The sequence below is a fragment of the Mauremys reevesii genome, linkage group 3 (assembly GCF_016161935.1).
Source record: "Mauremys reevesii isolate NIE-2019 linkage group 3, ASM1616193v1, whole genome shotgun sequence".
NCBI lineage: Eukaryota > Metazoa > Chordata > Testudines > Geoemydidae > Mauremys > Mauremys reevesii.
In genome coordinates, this window is record NC_052625.1 from 73,530,015 (window position 1) to 73,548,776 (window position 18,762).

The 18,762-nt window shown below is 39.3% G+C and overlaps 1 protein-coding gene across 9 annotated transcripts in view; it reads left to right on the forward strand.

The window, feature by feature from the left end:
• Positions 1-15,777, forward strand: part of PLD5 (phospholipase D family member 5) — a 262,504-nt gene extending 246,727 nt beyond the window's left edge. For all 9 annotated transcript variants that reach the window (XM_039531261.1, XM_039531269.1, XM_039531260.1 and 6 more), the window contains 2 exons: positions 4,871-4,985; positions 12,476-15,777. In XM_039531261.1, the coding sequence (XP_039387195.1) occupies positions 4,871-4,985; positions 12,476-12,702 (342 nt within the window). In that variant the 3' untranslated portion in view covers positions 12,703-15,777. The remainder of the gene's footprint in view (positions 1-4,870; positions 4,986-12,475) is intronic.
• Positions 15,778-18,762: the final 2,985 nt, after the last annotated feature.

An 18,762-nucleotide genomic window follows, 5' to 3' on the forward strand; every position in this document is an offset into this window, starting at 1 on the left:
TGGAAAGATAAAATATCCATTTGCTTTTCTTCATGAAATCGTCTTTACAATAGCACTTGTGTTCACATAATGGGATGTGCAGACCTTAGAAGCATTAAAAGGCGTTAACACAGGATATGGCTATATACGTTGATAAATGCACCGTCTTGGGCCAAGGTTGTATCAGTTAAAGAGTCATTATGGCTGCTCTCCACTCAGCTCCTTCTTTGTTGTGCAAAGAAAAACCAAAGACTGTTTTGGGGGGTTTTGTTTTATTTTTTTTTGGGGGGGGGGCATGGGCATGTTTTGTTTTTTAAACCAAAAGCTCAGAGCAGTTCCATCAGCCTATGGACTCCAAAGATGCAGCTTCGCCTCCCCTGGAGGTGGTGAAGTACAGACAGTATGGTACAGACACAAGTTGCTCAGTATCAACTCTGTTTCCACCAGGATAGACTGTCTTAGCATCAAACCCTCCTTTATTCTCTTGGCTGGGGAGTACTCCCGTCTCAATGATCTCATCCCAAAATGACCTTGCCTGCCCCTCAACGATTGCTGAAACTTTCTAACCATCATCTCTGCTTCCTTACCATTTGAGGTTGAGAAGGAATTCTCTAATTCCTCTTCAGAATATCTTAGACCAGTTCAGAACCAAATCATGGTCCTCTGGTCAGAGTGTGAATTGGCCCCATAGAGTGTATCACTCTAACCCTGCCTCTCAGTCCTTTTACGACATGTGTACCTCCACAGTTAACGTTAGTTGACCACTTTCTTGGTCTGAAGAAATTAAGGTTTGGTCTCCGAAGCTATCTACCTAAAAGACTCCAAAGACAGAACCAAAGATATTGGATACTGCTTTATTATCGTCATATTGAAGTATTAGAGAGACATGGTGGGTGAGGTAATATCTTTTATTTGACCATCGTCTTTCTCGGACATGTGTGGCTCAAAAGCTTGTCTCTCTCATCTCTCTTTGATCCAATAAAAGATATTTCTTCACCCACCTTGTTTCTCTAATATCCTGGGACCGACACAGCTGCAACTACACTTCATACTATAATGAAGTATGGCAGATAATTTCTAGAACCTTGCTCGATACAAATATTGTTGAAGTATCTGCTATACCTGGCTTCAGGTATCATCTTTAAAGATTCATCTGGCAGCTAATTGCAACATCCTTTACAATGCAGAGGACTTTGTGATCATTATTTGAAGCATTCAAATATTTTCTTCATCTGTATCTTCTGGTGAAATCTATTGTGACTTCTAGGGATCTTAATCTGGCCGTTAGCTCTGAGGTGGCACCAAGCATTCTCTCTATCAGGTGCTCGGCTGATTGGTGCTTGCCCACATGCTCAGGGTCTAACTGATCGCCAAATGTGGGGTTCGGAAGGAATTTCCCCCCGGAACAGATTGGCAGTGAACTTTGGGGACAGGAGAGGTTGCCGCCTTCTGCAGTGTGTGGGTGAGGGTCACTTGCCATGATTACCTGACTACATCCCACTCATTTCCGTGTCTTTGTGGGAGTCCTGAGCATTGTGCACCTCTGTCCCTTCTATTTTCTCTCTGTGGCACATAAATAACTTAGGGCTAGTCTACACTTACCAGCCGGGTCGACGCGGTGAGTTCGACTTCTTGGAGTTCGAACTATCGCGTCTAATCTGGACGCGATAGTTCGAACTCCGGAAGCGCCGCGGTCGACTCTGGTACTCCACCACTGCAAACGGCGGTGGTGGAGTCGACCTTGGAGCCGCGGACTTTGATTCCGCTGCGTCTGGACGGGTGAGTAGTTCGAACTAGGGTACTTCGAATTCAGCTACGCTATTCACGTAGCTGAACTTGCGTACCCTAGTTCGACCCCCGCCCTTAGTGTACACCTGCCCTTAGTCTCCTGAGGGCTGTACTACTTTGGTCTAATTTCAGTTGTTGGGTTTAGTGTGTGGGTGTCCGGTGGTGCCGGTGACCCATTCTGTCCTTAAACTCTGACTTGATGACTCTACACAGACTGATTCCATTTGTAACCTATGGAGGGATGGTTCTTTGTATGAATGTAGCACACATATAAAAACTACAGAGCAGCAACCTTAGTTCAAATGACCTGTTTTGCTGCCTGATTTTCTTTTCTTCTTTCCATGAAAGTATTCATGACCACCCGCTTATCACTGGGGGTACATCCAGGTGTTCCTGATACCATGTATTCAGAAGTGAGTGCACATTTTTGGCATGACGTACCATGTTGATTAATAGCTACGTGTGTATTTTTGGCTCAAGTCACTCAGTATGTACAGTAAACAAATTCAGTACAAAAGCCCCTTCACTTCTTTTTTTATGAAACACAAAGAAAGACATACAGACGTAACCAAGAACATTTTGCAGCTTGGAGGGGGGGAAATAGAAAAATTCTTGGTGGAGTGGGCTAAAAATAGCTATTTGCCTCTCATCCAAAGCTACATATTTATTGAAGCCAAGTCTATCTATTTGAGCATGTGTTCTTGCAGTTTTTAATGTACTAGAGATATTTACATTACAGTTTGCATAATAAATTTTTCAGTATTTGTTACCCTAAGAAAAAGATTTCCATGAAAGTAGTTTTAACTGTTCTAGATACAATATTTTACATCCAGACTAATGTAAAATGAGATCCTCCTTCTATGGGCCTGATCCAAAACTCATTAATGTCAGTGGAAAGACACCCATTGATTTCAGTGGGCTTTGGATCAGGTCCTGTAAAGTCTTCATGGGAGCCATATATTTTGCTAGTTTACAAGTAAAAAGGGTTCTTATTCTAGATCTGAATTTTGACAGTCAAACTGGGTACTCCCCTTCTCAGGGTCATCACAAGGAATAAAGATTCTGCAGGCCAACTTCTGTTCTGAGTTATATGTACCTCTTCAAGGTCATTGACAATAGTATTACTGAATAGCTGTAAATGAGAGCAGAACTGGATCATGCAATTGCAACTTAATTATTTTATTAGAACATTAGCCAGAATAGAATCCAGTTCATTCTCACACTTTGGTGCTGGCTCTGCAGTACTATGTGTAAAAATAAAATGTTATTTTAGTTACTAAAGTTGAGTAAATATAACTTAACTCTTCCACAAAGTTAATTCTCTGACCCCTTTCAGAGCCTTCTTGGAAAGCCTGTTTCTACCATGAGGCTTATAGGGGTGTCAAGGTGTTCCCCCCACTCTGAACTTTAGGGTACAGATGTGGGGACCTGCATGAATAACCCCTAAGCTTATTTTTACCAGCTTAGGCAAAACAGTCGCTGCCACCACCAAATGTTTTTTAAAAATGTTTGAGGAAGAGCTATTTAGGAACTCTGCCTTCCCCTAATTTTCCCCAGTCCTTATCCCCCCCTTTCCTGGCAGGATTTGACTAATTTCCCTCCCCCAAGTCTCTATACCCTTTTTCCTGGGTAGACTCAAGAAAATTGCCCCCACCAATACATGGTGAGCCCAGATCCAAAATCCTTGGATCTTAAAACAAGGAAAAATCAATCAGGTTCTTAAAAGAAGACTTTTAATTAAAGAAAAAGGGTGAAAGGAATACCTCTGTGAGATTAGAAAACAAGATGGTCTCACAGACAACAGATTCAAAACACGGAGGATTTCCCTCTGGGCAAAACCTTAAAGTTACACAAAAACCCAATTTGATTCTCCCTCTATGTTTGCAAAAGAAATGACAACATGAAAAATAAAGAAATCTACCACATTCTTATCTAAATACTCACTAATTTAAACAAGGGTTAGATGGATTTTTTTCTGGATCTCTGACTTTGGCAAAAGCACACACAGAACAGACAAAAGACTTTTTCCTTCCTCCCTCTTTGAAAGTATCTTGTCTTCTTATTGGTCCTTCTGGTCAGGTGTCAGCTAGGTTATGTGAGCTTCTTAACCCTTTAGAGCAGGGGTCTGCAACCTTTCAGAAGTGGTGTGCCAAGTCTTCATTTATTCACTCTAATTTAAGGTTTTGCATGCCGGTAATACATTTTAACATTTTTAGAAGGTCTCTTTCTATAAGTCTTTTATAATATATAACTAAATTATTGTTGTATATAAAGTAAATAAGGTTTTTTAAATGTTTAAGAAGCTTCATTTAAAATTCCAGCCCAAACAGGAGTTATTTCCTGTGTGTAATGGTCCTTTTCCCTTAGGCTGCTTTTGGAGTTTTGGGCCAGTTTTACTTTATGAAACACAAATAATGCATCCGATATAGTATTGCAGATTTCATTATGTTTGATATTCAGCTAGATTAAAATAGAAAGCACTTGTGGTACTTCCATAAAACTAACCCTTTCAAACATTCTCCCTTATTGTAAAATTAATGTGTTTTTTTCTTGTTATATGGAAAGTTTGACCTCTGCAAATTACAGACTTAATCTTAAGAAATTACTGAGATGGGCACATTGCCTATTATAAACTATGAAACATATAAGATAAAAATATTAATTCAGTTTATTGGAATGCCTGACAATCTGTATCCTGAGGCTGACTTCAAATTCCAGTGCCCCTTGATGAATGAGGAAATGAGAATTAAACAAATTTCTGACTCTCATCTTGTAGAAAAGGATGGATTTTGTGTTCATTGTATTGCCTTTTTTACATGCCATTGCATTGCTGCTATTATAACGTAGCCACACATTTTGTATATGTTAATTTTTCTACTGGCTACCAAGATGTATGTGGTATTGAGAACAACAGTCTGGGTATAAAATACGGTGTAGAGTTTTACAAGAATGAAACAATCTCCTATAAATCGAAATTAGTTGTTGTATAATACTAACTCATTCTCAGTTTAAAATAGGGGGTGGGTTGTAATTTTTCTGTTTCTTCGGCAAAGTTGTGGAGAGGAACTTTCATTAACCTGATTGTCTTTTTTCTTGACTGCAGAAATTTTTTGATCTTGAAGAGGAGAATGCTTGCTTTCTCAAAGAACAAAAGAATACTTCCCTTCCCAAATTAAACCGGAATAAATATATGGTGACTGATGGAGCTGCTTATATTGGTAAGTAAACCCACATCCCAGTCAGTTCTGATGAGTACATTCAGCCCAAAGTCTAAAATAACAACTGATTGTAAGCAGGGTATTAAGTACCTAAAAACCCCTTTCAGGGTACGTCTACACTACGGGATTATTCCGATTTTACATAAACCGGTTTAGTAAAACAGATTGTATAAAATTGAGTGCACGCGGCCACACTAAGCACATTAATTCGGTGGTGTGCGTCCACGGTCCGAGGCTAGCATCGATTTCTGGAGCGTTGCACTGTGGGTAGCTATTCCGTAGCTATCCCATAGTTCCCGCAGTCTCCCCCGTCCCTTGGAATTCTGGGTTGAGATCCCAGTGCCTGATGGGGCAAAAATCATTGTCGCGGGTGGTTCTGGGTAAATGTCGTCAGTCACTCCTTCCTCTGGGAAAGCAACGGCAGACAATCATTTCACGCCCTTTTTCCCTGGATTGCCCTGGCAGACGCCATTAGCATGGCAACCACAGAGCCTGTTTTGCCTTTTGTCACTGTCACCATACTAGATGCCACTGACAGAGGCGATTCAGCAGCGCTACACAGCAGCATTCATTTGCTTTTGCATGATAGCAGAGATGGTTATCAGCCGTTCTGTACCATCTACCATACCATTATAAATTGGCAATGAGATGACGGTTACCAGTCCTTCTGTGCTGTACCATCTGCTGCTGTCATAGGTGCCCCTGGCTGAGATCGGCCGGGGGCGCAAAAGACAAAAATGGGAATGACTCCCCGAGTCAATCCCTCCTTTATGGTACCTAAAAATAGAATCAGTCCTGCCTAGAATATGGGGCAAGTGTACTAGAGAACCAGTGTATCAGAGAACCAGAGAGCACAGCTGCTCCGTGTCAGATCCCGCAGAAATGATGAGCTGCATGCCATTCACAGGGGGTGCCTCTGCAACAACCCCACCTGTTGATTCCCTCCTCCCCAGCCTTCCTGGGCTACCGTTGCAGTGTCCCACATTTGTGTGATGAAGTAATAAAGAATGCAGGAATAAGAAACAGTGACTTGTTACTGAGATAAAATGAGGGGAAGGCAGCCTCCAGCTGCTATGATAGTCCAGACAGGACATTAAGCAGTGTGGGGGAGAGGAGCCCAGCATCCCGCTGCTATGATAGTCCAGGCAGTACAGAATCTTTTCTTTACACATGAAGGGCGGGGGCTGATGGAGCTCAGCCCCCTGTTGCTATGATGAAGATGGTTACCAGCCGTTCTGTACCATCTACTGGGAATGATCAGGAGTTTTTTACCCAGGCACCCCCGGCCGACCTCACCGGAGGCCAGCCAGGAGCACTCACGGGCTGATGATGAGGACGGGTACCAGTCCTATTGTGCAGCACCATCTGCCACAAGGCTGATGATGAGGACGGTTACCAGTCATATTGTACCATCAGCCACCAAGGAGTGGGGGCGAGGATGCTGCAGTTCACTGCTGCAGCATCGCGTCTATCAGCAGCATTCAGTAAACATAGGGTGACATTTAAAAGAGTCAAGAGAGGATTTTTTTCCCTTTTACTTCTGGGGGGGGGGCGTAAATTGACGAGCTATGCCCTGAACCACCGCGGACAATGTGTTTGACACTACAGGCATTGGGAGCTCAGCCAAGAATGCAAATGCTTTTCGGAGACTGCAGGAACTGTGGGATAGCTTGAGTCCTCAGTCCCCCCTCCCTCCCTCCATGAGCGTCCATTTGATTCTTTGGCTTTCCGTTACGTTTGTCACGCAGCAGTGTGCTGAGTCCCTGCTGTGGCCTCTGTCTGGAGATTTTTTTAAAATGCTTTGGAATTTCGTCTTCTGTAACGGAGCTCTGATAGAACAGATTTGCCTGCCCATACAGTGATCATATCCGTACAGTCCATGCTGGAGCTCTTTTTGGATTTTGATTTCGGACTGCATCGCCACCCGGGCTGATCGGAGCTCCACGCTGGGCAAACAGGAAATGATATTCAAAACTTCGCGGGGCTTTTCCTGTCTACCTGGCCACTGCATCCGAGTTCAGATTGCTGTCCAGAGCAGTCAGTGGTGCACTGTGGGATACCGCCCGGAGGCCAATACTGTCGATTTGCGGCCACACTAACCCTAATCCGATATGGTAATACTGATATTAGCGCTACTCCTCTCGTTAGGGAGGAGTGCAGAAACCGGTTTAAAGAGCCCTTTATATCGATATAAAGGGCCTCTTAGTGTGGACGGGTGTGGCGTTAAATCGGTTTAACGCTCCTAAAACCGGTTTAAACGCGTAGTGTAGACCAGGCCTTTGTGTCTTTGAAGATTGGACATAGTGGAAAATTCCTATTTTCAATACAAAGCTGTTTGTCAGTGTTGTGGTAGAGGAGTTGAATTCCTTCCTTCCAATGGATTGTTTCCCAAGGGAAGTGGTAGTGTTTTAAATTATTAAGAGTAGACTGAAAAAGCAACTATAGAATATATTTCATGGAACAGTCCTGCATTGGTTTGGGAATAGATTGGGTGATCTATTAGATCTTGTCAATCTCTAATTTCTATGAAGACTGACTAGCCTCACAATTTGCCATGTCATCACTATGTTTGGGGTATCTTCATAAGTATAAGACAAGCTGCCACTCTGCTAGGGTGACCAGACAGCAAGTGTAAAAAATTGGGATGGGGGTGGGGCGTAATAGGTGCCTGTATAAGAAAAAGCCCCCAAAAACAGGACTGTCCCTATAAAATCGGGTCATCTGGTCACCCTACACTCTAGTCATCCTTTGCAATTTACCCCAGGGACACAGCCTGCATACTGTAGTGCTTGATTTCAGAATACCTGCATTGTACTGTACATGTTTTGGTTCATAATCTGAAAGCATTGTCCATAGGGTAAGTGCATATTTAAACAATGTCTGTATACAGCTAAGTGTAAACATTCATTTTAAATAAAATTGTTAAATGGAGTAGTAAAACTACCCTTTGGAAACTTGAAGCAAAAGCAAGCACGATAACCTATTTAGGATGGAAATTTTCATTCTTGGATTTATTATAGTCTCATGAGTGAAAATCTATTACTTTTTAATTCATAGGCAGTTTCCTCACTGCCTAAAAATGCAGAGCACAGCTCAAGTATCTGAACTGAGAAAGGGGTAGATCAGTGAAGTTTCTTTCTCATTCAGGCAGTTACTAGTTGACTCATCTCCTGAAGCTCAGCATCAACTGATTTGGCCTAGCTTAACATCCAAAATCCTGCCTGGGCCAGACTTGATGCAGGGCCTTGCCTGTTAAGTCCCTTCCTAAGGATACACATCTCTGCGTCATAAATACATACAATTGCCATACCCAAACCAAGCAGCGGTCCATCTAGTCCAGTATCCTATGAACTCTGGCAGTGGCCAATACCAGATGCTCATACTTAAGGGGAAGGATTGGAAAACCCCGCAATAGACATTCATGGAACAATAGGTAATAAAAGATGATAATTGGAGATATACCAATCTCCTAGAACTGGAAGGGACCTTGAAAGGTCATTGAGTCCAGCCCCCTGCCTTCAATAGCAGGACCAATTTTTTGCCCCCCCTCCCCCTAAGTGGCCTCTCAAGGATTGACTCACAACCCCTGAGTTTAGCAGTCAAATGCAAAAACCACACTGAGCTCCCCTCCCTCTTCCCTTTGGGAAAGATTCTTTGAAATACCCATTAAATCAATCATCAGAAATTTTATAATTTATATAAAACACTTTTTTTTTTTTTTTTTTACCTTTTATCCTTTAAACTTTTTATTTTTTTTTATCATATATCATCATTTTCTTTTTTTTTGTTCTTTTTTTGGCTTTTTTTTTGGCCCCACATCTTTGATGATTGATGTGACAGATTACTTATGTGTTTTGTGAAAAAAGTATATCCTTTTAGTAGTTGTAAGTTTTCTGACTTTCAGTTTAATTGTCTGTCCCCTTGTTCTTGTATTACAATAAGGGTGAATAGAAGGGCCTGATCTACCATCTTATACCTCTTTCCAGAGCTCATTCCCATTATTTTTATTTACATTTTCATTTTTTTTTTTTTTTTTTTTTTTAGCTTTTTTTAAAAGTTAGGTATGGGTTAGAGGTGACCTGTTGATGTGATAAGGCTGATTTAAAAAATAAAATTAATTTTTTAATTTTTTTCAATTTTTTTTTTTCCTCACATACAGCACTTCAGTATGTTGGTGATGGGTTTTTGGTGATGGGTTCTAAAATTAAATAAAAATAAAAAAAAAAAAACTGTCAATTATTTTGATGATTTTTTTTTTTTTTTTTTTTAACCTAAATTTTTTCCTTTTTTTTGTTTTTTTTTTTTTGTTTTTGACAGTTTGTTTTATTTATTTTGACAGTTTTTTTTTCAGTTAGTGTTGTTTGTGTACCTGTGTCCAAAGTGTGTCTGTTCATATACAAGTAGTCCCTAGTCCTCAAAAAGGCAAATCTCATTTCTCATCCTCACTTCACATTCACTAGGATCAGAACTGCACAGCTGGGGGTTCACTTCACTGGGCAGGGGGTGGTGGGACCTGTGTGGTGGGGGTGGACCAGGGATGGAGGGAGGTAATGGAGAGAGATACAGCACACATGTGAGCAGACACAGTGCTGAGGCTTCTCCTATTCGATCTCTCTCCGCCCTTGAGAAAGCCTGAGCATACAACCCATTTGCTTGGACTCTACACTGAATTGAAGATTTGGACCAGTGTGTAGTGTGCCTTCTTTAACATTGCCACAGTTACAAGACCATAGCTGAGGGTCAAAAGAACTGATGTTGTTCATAAATTCATCATAAATTCAACATTTCATAAATCTCTTCTCATCTGTTTCTGTCTGTGTTTCTTCACTGTATCTTCACCTATCTCTCACAAAATTGTTGTTGTAAATAAAAACATCAGCAAAATACACCCATTGCCTCATTCATCCAACACTCTCTGTCATCCTTATGCTCTCTTGTCCTCTTCATCTCTCCCCTTGATCTCCTTTTACCCTTTCTCTTCTTTCTTACTCCTTTCTTAAAACTGAAAAATAACTCTTCAAAATCATAACTCTGATGATTTCTCTGACTGCATGACTCTGACCATCAGCATTGGCTCATATCAATCCATGCACAATTGGACCCCATGCAACTGAAGGTCCTATACAACATGGTCTTTCTCTTTTACTCTCTCTTTCTTCTTTCACCCTCTTTCACTCCCCACTCTTCCAACCAACCCATCCATTAACACAACATTGCATCCATTTGCAGTAAAAAAGCAAAAAGAAAAAAAGAAGTAAGAAAAGAATGGGAAAATAAATCATCATGCTTCATCTCTAACATGAGGATAAGAGGAGAAGAAGGAATCTAAGAAGAAATTCTCTGTTATTCCTTATTCAAAAATTCTCTACTTCAAAATCTCTGCATCTTCCCTCTGATCATCATTGAAAGGATATCTAGGATTGGATAGACCACTGCAGCTAACCAGCCCAGCCTATCTCTCCTCTCCCTCCTCTCCTCTCTCTGGACTCCCTCTGCTCCTCCCTCCAATCCCTGGACCCTCCCCCCAAATCCCAAATCTTCACTCCATCCATCTCCACTCCCTTAACATATACAAAATGATAAACAAAATATACAGAAATAATGAACCAAGATGTATGTTTAACATCCTTCAGCTACATTGCTTTTCAAGAGTTTGCCTTCCCCTCATCTTCCTCTTCTGTCTGTTGTCTTCTTAGATTTTAGGCTATTCAGATATGGACACTGTCTTCCTACCTGTTTGTAGAGAACATAGCCCAGTACTTGGTTCTACACCGAGAATGAATAATAATATAATGGTTTTCAAACAGTATAGATAGTAAATCATGGTGATAAAAATCAAGTCTTACTTGAACCAATTAACAGCACATAATCACAGAGATGATCATGCTACTTTTGTTCTTTCATTGACTTTAAACAAATGAAGGTTGATTGTGCAGTTAAGGATTAGATGTACTGGCATAGTCTGACATTAATTTATCCCGAATTCAGGCACAGCATATGTGCACTCACACACAGGAAAGATAAATGCTAATCACTGACTCTTCTATGCAATGAAAGGATTTTTTAAAGCACAGCAGTAGCAGAAAGCCTGCCAAACAATCAGTGGGGCCACTGGATGATTGAGTTGCTGAAGGAGCACTCAAGAAACATAAGGCCATTGTGGAGGAGCTAAATTAATTCTTTGCATCAGTCTTTTCTGTAGAGGATGTGAGGGAGATTCCCACACCTGAGACATTCTTTTCAGGTGACAGATCTGAGGAACTGTCCCATACTGAGGTGTCAGTAGAGGAGATTTGGAACAAATTGATAAATTAAACAGTAATAAATCACCAGGACCAGATGGTATTCACCCAAGGGTTCTGAAAGAACTCAAATATGAAATCGCAGAACTACTAACTGTGGTATGTAACCTATCACTTAAATCAGCTTCTGTACCAGATGACTGGAGGATAGCTAATGTAAGATGAATTTATTAAAAGGACTCTAGATACAATCCTGGTAGTTACAGGCTGATAAGCCTAACTTCAGTACAAGGCAAATTGATTGACACTATTGTAAAGAACATAATTATCAAACACATAGATGAACATGATTTCTTGGAGAAGAGTCAACACAGCTTTTGTAAAGAGAAATCATGCCTCACACATGTATCAGAATTCTTTGAGGGGATCAACAAACATGTGGACAAGGGTGCTCCAGTGAATATAGTGTACCTGAACTTTAAGAGAGCCTTTGGCAAGGTCCCTCACCAAAGGCCCTTAAGCAAAGTAAGCAGTCATGGGATAAAGAAGATCATGGTTCGGTAACTGGTTAAAAGACAAGAAACAAATAACAGGAATAAACGGTCAGTTGTCAGAATGGAGGGAGGTATAGAGTAGTGTCCCCCCAGCGATCTGTTTTGGGACCAGTGCTGTTCAACATATTCAGAAATGATCTGGAAGAATGGTCTAACAGTGATGTGGCAAAGTTTGCAGCTGATACAAAATAATTCAAGATCATTAAATCCAGAACGGTTAAGTAATTCTTAACTGGAAAACAGACGACTAAGGGGGGATCTGATAAAGGTCCATAAAATCTTGAATGGTGTTGAGAAAGTGAATAAGGAAGTGTTAGTTTTGTGAGATCCCTTTGTAAATCTTGACAGTCTGCTTTGGAATTCCTAACTGTCAGGGTAATTAAACACTGGAACAAATTGCCCAGGTTGTGGAATCTCTGTCAGGGGAGAGGGACTTCGGTCTTGAGAACAGTAAAATACCTGTTTTGGCTTTCAGACAGAGCAAAGGTGACAAAAATGCAGAAATGAATTGCAATGTACTTTAGATAAGTAATTTTTTCCTGAGCTGTCATAGAAAATACATATATTCCTGCAATTGTTCTAAAGAGTGGGGGGTTGGGGTGGGAAGAAATACTGCATTCTGTTGGATTGCCCTTGAGAAATTGGCTTTTTTTATGTTGCAGTCTCATTATATATTCTTTTCATTTATTTATAGGTAATTTTGACTGGGTGGGAAATGATTTTACTCAAAATGCAGGAGCTGGCCTCGTTATCAACCAAGCAGACGTGGGGAACAACACAAGCATCGTTAAGCAACTTAAAGCCGTGTTTGAAAGGGACTGGTATTCACACTATGCCAAAAGTTTGCAACCAACAAAAATCCCAAACTGCTTAAACTACAAACTTAACAAAGCAGTGGCAAATAAGACTGCCATGAATTAAAAAGACTATTTTACTGTATGATGAATGAAGAAATACATCGGGGCTGCTGTAACCCTATTTCATATTTACAGATAAGACTTAAAAAAGGCAAAAAACAATTTTTTTTATTTTTATTTTTATTTTTTTTTAGGAAAAAGCACACTTATGTAAAATGTTCTCTAAACTATACTCTCTATATTGAATTATTTACAACTTTTAAATTTGTTACTTCTGACATTGAATGTCATTTATGCTTCAACATTGATTTTTCACATTTGAATTTAAAAGCATACTTTGATTCCTCTCCTTCAGTTTTAGAATTTTTCGTACCTCCAATCCTGGTTAGGGAGAACCGAAATCTGAGCTATGAAATGTCATTCTAAGATCAGCTGCTATTGATACATAATGGAGGGCAGACTTTCTCCATGCAAAAGATACAAGTTTAAGCAAGTATTCTCCTATGTAAATCATTTCCTCCAAGTATATGGCCATCCAAGCAGATTTTGATAGTTTTGAACAGATAGTTTGATATCAATATCTAATTACATTTTCACACCATCCTCAAAATGTATTAAAGCTAGCCGTCAGCTTCCTTGTCATCTTCTAATAACAATATACATTTTCTTTTGTCCAAACAACTTTCACTATAACCTCTCCCCCCAAACCTCTTACCTAACACGCTTCAAAAAAAATATTAATTTTAATTCCCTCTACCATCAATGGTTATTCCTTGTTATACCAATGTCTCTTTAATTTTGAAATTCCTGGATTCTGAGGATGTTTTATTATAAAAATCTATTATAAAGATCCAGGGCTGTACAATATGATTTTCTTGTCAGCTGTACAATATGATTTTCCCAGTTTGAAGTATTTCTCAAGAGTGAGGCAGCAATTTTGTGTAGCATCATTGTTTGGGAAAAAAAACCAAAACCCTTAAATGCTACTTTTTGAAAAAGGTGAAGGGCTATGTAAAGCTGTACAATAATTTTAGTGAAAATTTTCAGTTTTGTTCTAGTTGATTCTGTACCTGGCAAACTTTGTTTTGTTAATTTAAAAACAAAATGAACAAATGAACAAACAAACAAAATTGGGATAGATTCATTTCTGGTGTACCTCCATGCCTCACTGACTTCAGCAATTACACCAGCAATGAATTTCATCCAGTATATTCAAAGTTGAAGATCAGTTTTCAAATCAGATCCGTTTATTTGCAAAATTTCACTGAAGGACCAAGAGAAGCTCTAGCGGTGAATATCTTTCAATCATGTGTCTTGGGATAAACTTAATATTAAGTCCTTGCATAAAGGCAGAAGAGCCAAAAATTCCAGAGTTTGCAGTTATAGCTTCTGCTAGCAGTAGCACATAAAAAGATAAAAAATAGTAACCACTGATATATTTGCCTTCCTTGCATAGTTGATACTAGGAATGCATTGAATTTTTAGTATGTTTTATACAGATAATGGAAAATGTCAACGGAGCAAATCTTTGTCAAAGGAGAAAGTGATTCTGGGTTGCCACTGACCTTATAATTCTGATACCAAATGAATGACATAGATACAGTAGTTTTATCTGATAGATTTTTTTTGGATCAGTAGTCACAATTGCTTACTGGTCCATTATGGTATAAGTGGATTCCCATGGGCTGGAAGAACAAATTTGTGTACTTCAGTCATCCAGAGTAGAACTAATACATCAAAGTACAGGGTTTTGTTTTTTCAAAAAAATATACTGTGTTTTTATGAACCATCTGACTTATGAACAGAAGGGTTTATTTTTAAATAACTTTTATCAGTAAAAGGTAGTCAGCCATTCTACAATTAGACTGGCAGGCACAAATTTCATTTGGTATAAAATATGTACTAATGATTTTAATATAGCTGTTTCAAATGACAGCAGCTCCAAAGAAGTGCAGAAGGCTTTTGTATGGTATGTTAGCCAAAAGATAAAGTGCATCCTTGGATTTAAAAAAGAGGATACGGAGTTTAAAAGAAATCTTATTAGTTTTTAGAACGCATCAAAGGGGATAATAACCAATCATTCTTTCTGGGTTGGTACTATTATAGTTCAAATAGATCAAATGCAGTGGACCAGGTTCTGATCTCAGTTACGCCAAAGTAAATATGAAGCAACTCCATTAAAGTGAATTTGCACTGGTTCATTTGAGATCAGAACCACTGTTTCCTTTTGCTTTAGCTCTGTAGAGCACCACCACTGCATGGCATGTTTTCAAACTCCTATAGGAATTTGCATGTAGTAGTTTCTCACAGACCTCTCAAACAGGATCCAGAAGATGCACTTTTTCTAACTCCCTTCTAACTGGCATTGGTAACTCTGTCATATTACAAAGGCTTTTCTAAAGAGATCAGTTTTATTCTTAAAGAATATAGACTGTAATTGTTGTTTGCTGCAAACGTTTACTAGTGCCTTATTCATGCACAAGGTTTTATTTAACTATTTCTCTTGTGAAACCCTGCTAAGATCTTGTGTTTAATACTGAAGCATAAAAACAGCTTGCTAAAAAAGACAAAAGACCTACATATTGTGAATGTTTAGAATTCAGTACATAGTGCTAGAGTCACAAAAAGGCAAAACTGTTGCCAAGAGCTGGGCCCAAATCAAAGCCTTGTATATGAACACACCTGAATTTTGGGGTGTTTTAAATGCCCCCCAGCTTTGGATTCAAATTTCACAAATTGACTCATCCTTATTATGAGATAATGCAAATCTCAAATCAAAATATTCCTGATTTTGGGGATATTCAAAATCTGCATTCCCCCAATATCAGACTCCAATCAGAAGCAACCATGGCAGTTCCTTCAGGCTTGAGGGTGAAGTAAATCCAGACACATGCAATGGCTGATACACAGCTACTTTGCATATTTCTTTGCAGTGTTGTTGTAGCCCGGCTGGTCCCAGTTAACACCTCTGCAATCATAGGACAAAGGAAGGTTAGTGGAATACAGATTGTTGTAATCAGCCATAAATCCAGTATCTTTACTGAGACCCTCCTTGAATGGTCTCTTGCAACATGTGTTAATTCCGTAACAATCTGTTCCACCGAGGGTGACCAGACAGCAAGTGGGAAAAATCGGGACAGCGGGTCGGGGGTAACAGGAGCCTATAGAAGAAAAAGACCCAAAAATCGGGACTGTTCCTATAAAATCGGGACAAATGGTCACCCTAGTTCCACCTGGTATTTAGCTGTGATACTCTTGAGTGCCTTTCCCAGACCTGAGGAAGAGCTCTGTGACACTCGAAAGCTTGTCTCTTTCACCAACAGAAATTGGTTCAATAAAAGATATTACTTCAGCCACTTTGTCTCTCTAACATCCTGCATAGGAACTAAGTGATCTGGCCTATCACAGCCCTTTTCTGCCTCCTCTACACACTTCTTTCCTACTGCAGACTAAATAACCAATGGGATTATATAGGAGGGAGGCTGAGGGCGCATAAACCTCAAATAATCCAGTGGAACATGAGGAAGTTTCCATGGCTACTCAGAGCCTGCTTGTATACAAGTCCCAAGCTTCTGTAATGGGTATCCTGGCCAGTTCTCTGGCAAGATCAGGCCCAAAGTTCAGCTAAATTTTTTACAATAAATGCATGTTTTTACCTTTTAAGTTTAAAGAGCTCATATTTGGGCCCCACATCATCCATGATACACGGCCCGATCCTATTCCCATTGAATTCAATCTGTATGACAGGCCCAAAGTATGAGTCTGAGAAACAAGTTTGGAAACCTTAGAATCCTTCTTTTGAGATTTACCCATTTTCTGCATTCCTAATGTGTACATAAACTCCTGTTAACATTAATAGAGGTTTGCGGGCATAAAAACTGCAGGAGTTGGCACTAATTGGATGTTTCTTGCCATTTAGCCCCAACTAAAGAAGAAATCCAGACATAAGATTTCTAATTTTTTTGAGACTGTAGTGCATACTTCCTCAAATTAGGGCTGCCTTTCTCAAAACAGTAATAAGACATCAGCTGGCTATTCTAGTTCTTCAAACTGAAGTCCATAATAAATATCCTCCTCTTGAGCAATGTTTAATTTACTGTTATCTACACTTGACTTTTAATAACCCTGTGGAGGGAAGTAATTTATCTTAAACCCTGTGGACTTCATAATTATTACAACTATTTCATTATAGCCTAAGATGTACTGATAAAATATACATATATTTTCAGATGCTAATTTTTATCACTGTATTTTGCTTCTTCCCTTCCTTCCCTTTTCCTGTAACTTTGATTTATTTAATCATCATTGCTCTGTTCATTTGAATTTTTGTAAAAGTTGAACAAATCCTTGATATAATTTAAATTCAGAGCCTTGCCTCCTGAGTTGAGTGCATCAGTACCCTTATTCAACTTTTAATAATATAATGTTTTGTGTTATGGTAGAAAAACTGATATTGTACAATGGTTTCTGACATTTGACTTTATATTTTAAGTTAAATATTGCTGTGTAGTATATATGGATTTTACACTGTCAGATCTAGTTGTTTTTGCATCATTACCTAGCACATATGCCTTAGAAGCTTGCCAGACTAGCATGAGAAAACAACGTATCTTTTCGAAATAGAGTTTAGAGAAGTGTAGAAAATACTCATGTAGTATTTGATTATGCTGCATGGGTGATTGGATTTTTTCAAATTAATGGTAATGTGCTATTACTCTATACAATGAAACCTGTGCTGTGGGCCAATTTCAGCAGATGACCCCCTATCTTAAATGACCACATTCAATATCCTGGAGGTTTCTTGAGAAATTTTGTTCAAAGTTCATTTAGGGCATGATCCAAAGCCAGTGAAAGTCAGTGAGAGTTTTTTCATTGACTTAAATGATCTTTGGATCAGGCCTAAAGGCATATTATAGAAGGCATCTAGTTGTCCCTTGAGTAGTCCCATAAGAGAGGTTTTAGACCACCACTTAGCTCAGATTTTTATGTAAGATGCATTTCTACTGCACATACATGGACTACAACTGCCTTAGAACACTTGAGGTTACATTTGGCCTAAGGTTCAAAATAAAAATAGAGAAAAAAAGTGAATGCTATTTATTTCTCAATGCCATCTTGAATTTGGTTGTAAATCAGTTTTGATTCTGACTAAGCAAATACAACTCTATTATACTTGATGGAAATTTGTTCTACTAATGCCAACTGTTAATTTTCAGATTTGGCTCCTATATTTTAGTGAACTCAACAGTGTTGACTTTTTAATCCTGTGAAATATGGCACCTGCTAATCTTCACTGAGATCAGAAATAAGGCAGATAGCAGATTCATGATTCGTGCCACAGTACAAAAGAATAATACTAATGTCCTGGGATTATAGAGTTGTGGTGCTGCAGTTTTGTATTTTACTGCAAATGGCTATTTCTATAAGTTCCTCAAAGGTATTTAGGTGCCTAACTCCCATTGAAAATGACTTACATTCTTAAGTCACTTTTGTGCTTTTGAGAATGTTATCCTAAAAATGTTAATGGTAATTGGTATTTATCCTAAAAATGAAATAATATGAACCTCATTTTGCAGATGGCATTTTCTGAGGCAGTCCACATTCAGAATGTAAGGAGACTTCTCAGCTGACAGTGCTTTCAATGACTGACTAACAAATAACTAAAATAGTTTAATGCATATTTCTATGCTTGGTTATCAGTTTTGTAAATGGGAAATAAGCTGGCATTTACTTTTAAATGCAACTGTACTCTGAGATCTTTTGGGGATTTTAAGAAATGTGGCAGAAAATCTGGGTGCCAATGAAGATTACAACAATTTCTTTCTATGGGTGAGGAGGCTACTCCCCTCTCCTTGTCACCCAAATCTCTCTCACACCCCTCACTCCCCCTAATGTCCTCCAGGGTTCTGGAGCTCACTTCCCAGCTCCTGAGAAGTTCAGAAGGTTGATTACAGTAATCAGGTCCTTACAGTTGTCTGCTCCTCCTCATGAACATTGCTGTCTGCCCAGCCCACTTTTACTCTCTTGTCAGGGTTAATAATCTATTGTCAGAAGAGCAGAGAAAGCACATGACCTCCCATCCCCTCTCTACCTGCCAAGGCACCAACGTGTGACAGAGATCCAA